General features: G+C 65.4%; 1 protein-coding gene across 1 annotated transcript; it reads right to left on the reverse strand.

The window, feature by feature from the left end:
• Positions 1-618: 618 nt before the first annotated feature.
• On the reverse strand, positions 619-4705 carry BGN (biglycan). Its single transcript, XM_047098487.1, has 7 exons — positions 4456-4705; positions 4008-4120; positions 3469-3682; positions 2814-2924; positions 2502-2595; positions 2278-2416; positions 619-880 (listed from the first exon to the last, which is right to left on the reverse strand). The coding sequence occupies exons 1-7, from the start codon at positions 4703-4705 to the stop codon at positions 683-685; spliced, it is 1119 nt and encodes a 372-aa protein (XP_046954443.1). The 3' UTR covers positions 619-682.
• Between the last annotated feature and the right edge of the window lie 2870 nt (positions 4706-7575).

Genomic DNA, 7575 nt, shown 5'->3' on the forward strand with positions numbered 1-7575 from the left:
GGGCTGGGCAGAAGCCCAGCGAGACAGACACCAGACCCAGCTCAGTGATGTGAGCGAGGAGAGGGAGGATGAGAGAGACGGATGGAGACAGAGAGAGGGACAGAGAGAGACAGAGAAACAGACAGGAAGACACTGGTCTAGAGGCCAGTAGAGCAAGGAGGCTGGGGTAGATGGGCCATGAACTTGCAGAAGGGCGGAGGGGGGAGCATGGAAGGCCAGGGGTAGCAGGCCAGGCTAAGGAGGGTTGGAAGCTGGAAGTACATGAGAAGAAGGAATGCGTGCCAGGCAGGTGGGGTGGGCTGTTTCCTCCCTCTTAGCCCCTTCCCACCCCCTAGACCCAGGGACCGTCTTCCTTGGACCGGAGCCTTGGGTGACTTGATCTCAGGGTGAATGGGAAGAAAGCTTTATGAGGGTGCTCTGAGTGGCTATGAAGTGGGGGGCAGGGGCAGCTCTGAAGCCAAGGCACACGTGACGGCAGCTGGGTCTTGTGCCCCATCTGCACGCCTGGGAGTCGGGATGAGGGCGTCAGGAGGCAGCGCGTTGGGGTCCAGGATCAAGGGCGGGGGCTGGGTTGGGTGCAGCTGGGCACTGGCTTCCCTCCCTCGCTCTGCCCTCCCCTTCGGGATGTCTGCTGCGCTCCCCAGAGACCCCGCCCAGGCCACCGCAGCGGCCGCTGCTGCGTCTACTTTTTGTAGTTGCCAAACTGGATGGCCAGGCGGTCGGTGACGCAGCGGAAAGTGGCCGGCTGCACCTCCCAGTAGGGCACAGGGTTGTTGAAGAGGCTGATGCCGTTGTAGTACGCCCGCTTCACCCCGAAGCCCACGGGGCAGAAGTCGTTGACGCCCACCTTGGTGATGTTGTTGGTGTGCAGATAGACCACCTGAGGGCAGAGGGAGGTGGCTCAGGCCCAGTGCCGGTGGCCCAGTCACCCCTGACTGCCCTCCGAACCTGTACCGGCCTGGGTGGGCCAAGTAGAGGGCAGACGACAGAGGGCTTGGGCCCTCCCTCCGGGCTGGGTCCCGCCTGGCCACCTCATGGGTGTGATTTAATCACAGCGCCTGCCCTTTGAGGTCCAGGATATGATTCTTCCATTGTTGGGAGGAGCAAAGCGAGGTTTGGGCATGGTGGTCACGAGGCTGTTGGATGGGATTAAGGCACTGGTATGTGACCAGGGGCCAGGACGAAGGGCCCCGGTGTGGTGTGTGGTGGGTGGGAAGGGAGGGGCACGCGGGGGTCAAGGGATGGGACGTGGGTATCGATGCAGGAAAGGTGGCACCTTGGGCTCACAGAGGGTCCCTGGCCCTCCCTCTGGGCTCCCAGGGCTCCGGGCCTGCCCCCGGGGCAGCAGCCTCTCACTCCAGAGACCCATAGATATGACAGGAGAAGGAGCCTGCACGTGGCCCCCTCTTCCGACCAGTGCGCAGGGGTACTTGCTCTTTAGCAGCTCTCAACTTCCCGAAGCCCCTCTCTAGGGGAGGGACAGAGGAAGCAGGAGAGAGAGAGGGTAAGGAACCCCACGATGGGCGGGGGGGGGGGGGGAGAGGGGGGGAGGTGCTCAGGCTGGAGCAGCGCCCTCTAGAGGCAGAGAGGACACCGGCCGCTAGAGGGCGCGCTGAGCCGGGCCTGGGCCTCGCCCCGGCAGCTTCCGGGCTGCTCCGCCCTCCCCCGCCCTCCCCGGATGCAGAGCTTGTCCCGACTTGGCTCTGACCCGACAGCCTGTAGAAATGGCAGGTCTCCTGGCTAGTGTGATTGGGGCCGAGGAAGAGACTGGAAGCCAAGCCAGGACCGGAGTGGTGGTGGTGGTGGGGGGGGGGGATCCTGAGAACCCCAGGCAAGACCCTGCACCCCCTCATCAGCCTACTTCCTGCCCCGAGCTGGACCCGTCCGTCTCACCACAAATCCGTGCACCTCCAGTGCGCACACTGTTCCCTGACCTCCCGGCTCTGCCGTGCCTTTCTGGTGTCCCGCCCACCTAGGAGACGTTCAGCTGCAATGTCTAGCGGGCCGGCTTCTGCTCATCCCTCACACCCTCTCTCCACCCATGACCCGCCTTCCTTGCCAGCCCCGGGGGAGTCCCCGCTTGCCTTCCCTACTTCCTCAGCACAGCTCGCTGGCACTGAGGGAGGGATCCTTGTGATGGCTTCTTTCCAGATGCGGAGGCAGAGGCAGAGAGAGCAGGAGTAGCTGCCCAGACCACACAGCTGGCCGACCGCACGGCAAGGTCCCGCGCCACTCTGTGTTACAGCCCCTGGCATGGGGGCTCCCCCCAGCTCTCACCTGGAGGAGCTTGAGGTCCGGAAGGCCAGAAGGCACCCTGGACAGCTTGTTATTGTCCAAGTGCAGCTCCCGCAGGGTGGGCAGAAAACTTAGGCTCCCGTTCTCGATCATGCGGATCTGGTTGTGGCCCAGGCCCAACCTGCGAAGGGCACATGACATGTACCGAGACGCTGGGGGAGAAAAGAGCAGTGGGGCAGGCCACCCCACGTGGACCCGCAGCCCACCTGTACAGCTTGGAGTAGCGGAGCAGGTCCTCCAGCTCGATGGCCTGGATTTTGTTGTGGTCCAGGTGGAGTTCGTTCAGGGTCTCGGGGAGGTCTGCCAGGAAAAGAGGGTGCTCTGAGTTGAATGCGGGAGGGGAGGCCATGTGTGCGGGCTGGGTCTGTATGTGGGGGGGGGGGCGCAGATGGGAACAGAGGGCTACCAAAGCCCTCCCTGAGTTGACTGGTGGCTCCAGATGTCCCCGGATTCCCCCATCTGTGCCCATCTGTGCCATGGAGGCTGGACAGCACGGGGGAAAAGGTCTGTCTTCCTACCTTTGGGGATGCCCGTGAGCTTGGCCTCAGAGATGCGCAGGTAGTTGAGCTTCAGGCCATCGAAGGCTCCAGGCTCAAAGCCACTGTTCTCCAGCGGGTTCCCGCCCATCTCTAGGAGAGACGCCCCCCACTCAGCCCTGACGCCGGAGCCGGGTGGCTGCGCGCACAGCCCCAGGTCCTGACTTGGGCTGGCCTGATGGGTCCTGCTCCCCCATCTACCCCTGAAAGCAGCTCCAGTGATTTACTGGGCTAGTTGCAAACTCCTGGCTGTTCAAGACCATCAGCTCCCAAGGGCGTTGGCCCAGGCATTGGCCTCAGGGGGTAAGGGGAGCAGGAGGAAAAGGAGGGGAGCCAGAGATCAAGGTGGGGCTCCACCGCAGCCCACTCAGCTCCTGTGGCCTGGCCTCTGGTGGCCCCTGGCTGGCTGGCTGGCTGCACTAGCCCTTTCCCTTCCCTCCCTCTACGGTGCCCGGGTGTCTCTTCATCTCGCCTTGGCAGCTCTGGGGCATGTCCCCAGACAAGCCTCCAGAATGTCCTGTGAGGCCCACCAGGCTTGCCCATGGCACCCAGCCCCTCCGGCTGCAAGCGGCCCCTCTCCCCGAGCCTTTCCTGCTGGCCACAGGGTGACAACTGACACAGGCCGTGCCACACTCACCGATGCAGTTCATGTTGCGCAGTCCGCTAAACACGCCCTTTGGCACCTTGCGGATGCGGTTGTCATGGATGCGGAGCTCCACCAGGGAGCTGGGCAGGTTGGGAGGGATCTCCACCAGGTGGTTCTTGGAGATATAGAGCTTCTGCAGCTTCCGCAGGGGGCTGAAGGCCTTCTCGTGGATCTTGGAGATCTTGTTGTTCACCAGGACAAGAGCCTGGGGCAGGGGGGCGTGGGAAGTAAAGGCACAAGCTCCCCGCCCTGCCCTCACCTCTTCCTCCCTCCCTTGCCGCCCGAGCTGGTGATCGGTGGGGCTGCCAGTGAGGCCTCGAGGCGTGCTTACGGCCGCAGACATCCGCACACGTGACCCGTGACCTGGAGCGCTCCCACCAAGCCCGCCCCAGACTTCTCGCAGGACTCTGTGGGTCCCCAGTCCCCTCTCGCACCCGACACATACGTGTGCACACCCACAAGCACCCAACTCCTCAGCTGCACACTGCCCACCTCCTCGCAGCGCCTCGGAAGGGCCAGGGTGGGCTTACGTAAAGGTGCTGGAGGCCCTTGAAGTCATCCTTGCGGAGCTCGGAGATGTCATTGTTCTGCAGGTCCAGAAGCGTTGTGTCGGGGGAGATCTCCTTGGGCACAGACTTCAGACCTGGGGGCCGGGGCCGCGGTCATCAGCGTGAGCCCCAGCCCCAGCCCCAGCCCCAGAGCAGCTCAGAGCGCGGGGACACGGGCGCCCACGGACACCCACACAAGGCCTCCACCGTAGACCAGGGCCCTCCTCACTCCCTGCTCTTTTGCAAACGAACAGCTGGACAGCGTTCCGCGCCGAAACCAGGAGTCCCCGGACCCTGTGTGGGGTCACCCCATCCCCGACCCCACCCTTTCACGCCCATCCCACGGGACACACACGTGTCTCCTTGGTAGGGCGCTCAGGCCGGGCCTGCGCCTTCGTGCACCCGTTCCCACCCTGGGCCCGGGACTGACCCAGGTCGGAGCACTGAACGACCCGCAGGTGGCAGTGGCAGCCAAAAGGACACATGGCGCTGAAGGTGGGCGTGAGGGAGTCCAGGTCCGGGACACCTGAAGTCGTCTCGGCACCCGAAGCCTCCTCATCATTCAGCATGGGCAGCCCGTCGTCCAGGGTGAAGTCCCAGAAGCCCTTCTGCTCAAACGGCAGGGCCTGGCTCAGGGCCAGCAGGGATGCGAGGAGCCACAGGGGCCACATGGTGGGCATGCCTGGGAGGCCGGGGTGAGGAGGGGCTGTCAGGAGGGCCCAGCCACCACTGGTCCCTGCCCTCGGGGCCCCCTCCTGGCAAACCTCCAAATACCAGGGGCTGAGCTTTTGCATGTGATGGCACCGCGTTCGCCATCCCTCACTGCGGACGGCCAGACCCCAGGGTGGGAGTGGCAGGGAAGGAGGCGGCAGAGGGAGGGGGTGCGGGCAGGCAGGAGACACCTCCCTCTGCTCCCCTCTGATCGCAGGCAGGCCTGGGGGGTTCATGGGCAGTGCATCGCCTTGCCAGTTAGCGAGTCTGCAGCACTAACCCCCTCCTCTGCTGTCTTCCACGCACCACTGAGTCAGCTGGCAGCCTGCCGGGGGGGGGTGGGGGGGGGGGTTCCGGGAGGCTAGTGGAGGGAGTAGAGGAGGCAGAGAGGGAAGGGCAACCATTTGCCCCCTACAGGCTTTGAAGGCTTTGGATTTGAATGTACTACTGTGGCCACGGCCAATCCCACATGCTCAGGGCAATGTGGGCGCAGTCGGGATGGAGTTAGACCACCATGAGTCACTTCCTTTCCTGCCTCAGCTCCCCCTTGCAGCACGTCCACATTTTTCAAAGAAAGTCAAGAGGCCAAGAGGCCAGGCTGGGCACGCTGGGCTGACACCTGGGCTAGCCTCGGAGGCCGTGTGGAGAAAGAGAGGAGCGTCCTCCCTGGCAGGGGCGAAACCGCTGAGGTGGAGGGGGTGCGGCCCCCCCCATTGCTCCCCGGGGCCCCAGCACCCTCTCCTGGCCCACAAGACTTCCCCTGGCTTGGCCTGCAGAGCCCCAGGGCTCCCACATCTGCTCCTGCCTTCCTTCTGCCTGTGGCCCAGCCCCCTGGAGAGGCCACCAGAGGGGAGCAGGCTGCCGCTGGGTGGCAGGCAGGATCAGGCTTGTCTGAAGGCTCCCCCAGGCCAGGCAGCGGGGTGGGCGTGAGGGGGAGGCTGCCCTCTGCCCGAACCTGCCCCCAGGTGCCCATATTTACCCCCCTCCTCCCCTCTCCCATCCAGAAGTTCCCGTACAGGAAAAGGCCGGGGCCCCTGCCTCTCCCGCCGTCCTCACCAATTCGGATTTCCCGGGAAAGTCCCAGCCGGGCTCATTTGCCCCATTCGTGAAACAGGCATGTGTGCCTGCCCTGCTTCCCTCCCAGGCTCGGGTGACTGAGGCTGCCCTGGGCGCATCTGTGGGCAGTGAGCCTGGCTGGCTTCCAGGGGCTTCCTGTAGCCCCCATTGGGCCCCACCCCCGGGAGTCCCTCCTCACTTCGGGCCCGCTTTGGATGGGGGAGGGGCTGTCGGGGGCTTCCGTGGGTCTGGGTGACCCCTAAGCCCAACTGCTGGCTGCAAATGTGGAAGGAGTCCTCGGGGAGCGGAGCCCGCATCCTCTAGGCCGGCACCTTGTGCGCAGCGTGGCCCTGGCCGCCGCTTCCCTGGGCCAGCCCGGGCCCCCGCAGGCTCCCCTGGGCTCCTCCCACCGGCAGGCCAGGGGCCACCTCCAGGTCTGGGCACAACTGCTCTGAGCCTCGGCTTTCTACCCATCCCAGCCTCGCCAACCCCTTCCGCACTCCTCAGGCCAGCCCCGAGGGGGTCATAGAGCGTGCCCTGGCTCCCACCATCCCCGAGGACAGAGCGGGAGAGAAGCGTGCCGCCTTTCTGGCTGCCAGGGCTGCGGTGTGCTTGTCAGGCACAGGTCACAGACCCAGGACGTGGTTCAGTGGACTCAGCTGGGGAGTCAGCCCCGGAGCACCCGCAGCAGGTCCCAACAGCCCTCCTGAGGGCTGGCCCCAGTGATGAGCTCGGAGAAGCTGCCTGCCTGTCCCAGGTCACGCAGCAGAGTGAGGATCCCCCATGTCGGGAGAGGATCCCGTCTCCCCGGCTCCTTTGGGCCTCAAGATCCCACGATCACGCCCCAGGTCCTGCCAGCCCCGGGCTGGCCGAGCAGGACCCAGGGGAGCCCCCAGAGGGTCATGGGGCCGAGTAGGGAGAAGGCCCTGTGCTTGCCTACCTGGACGGTGTGTCCCTCCTTCTTCCCCTGATTCTGCAACCTCCGGGACACAGCAGGGTAGGCCGAGGCCTCGAGTGCCTGCTGCCGCTGCTTGGGGCCCTTGTCTGGGAGCCAGTGGATGCCCAGGGCTGGGAGGAAGGGGAGTGGTAGGAGAGAACAGGAAGGGGAGAACGGAGGCAGAAGAGCAAGATGGAATGGGAGAGAGGGAGGAGACTGTTCCCCTCTTGCCTGGCACCCCTGCCAAAGCTGCTACCTCACGGGGGGATGAGTCAGGGCTGGAACGCCCAGTGGGAGCCTTGGAAGGCTTTGGGATCCACGGTCCACCTGGACAGGTGGGGGTGGCTGGGGTGGTCGGGCCGGGTCCAGGGGCCGCTGTGAGGCAAAGTGGGCAGAAACAGGCCTCTTCTGGCCTGCGGGGGCTGAGAAGGGCTGGGGGTCTCCCCAGGGAGCCTCTGTCCTCCCGCGGCTGCCCCCCGCCCCCAGGGTAGAGGACGGGCAGGCGCTGGGAAGGCCCACCGGGGTGGGACTGGCCACCCAGGCTCCAAGTGGGCTCGTAGGACCCGTCCTGGGGCAATGGGGACTCTAGAGGAGATGAATCAGCTCAAACCGGCCGCGCTTGACATGGCTGCATCTGGGGGCCACAGAGAGGCCGAGGGAGGGGCCCTGGGCTCCAGCGCAGGCTCACTCTTGGGGGGGAGGGACCGAGGCCGAGGGTTTGGAGGTCCCACAGCAGGGCCCCGCGATAGAGGCGGAGGATGAGGTTTGGCCGGTTCTCCCCCGCCCCCACTCTTGGCCCGGCCCAGGCAGTGGACAGGCCGGCGGGGTGGGGGCTGGGCAGGCTTC

The sequence above is a fragment of the Lynx rufus genome, unplaced genomic scaffold (assembly GCF_022079265.1).
Source record: "Lynx rufus isolate CCGP_SWC_20201006 ecotype Redwood Valley unplaced genomic scaffold, mLynRuf1.p SCAF_49, whole genome shotgun sequence".
Taxonomy (NCBI): Eukaryota; Metazoa; Chordata; class Mammalia; order Carnivora; family Felidae; genus Lynx; species Lynx rufus.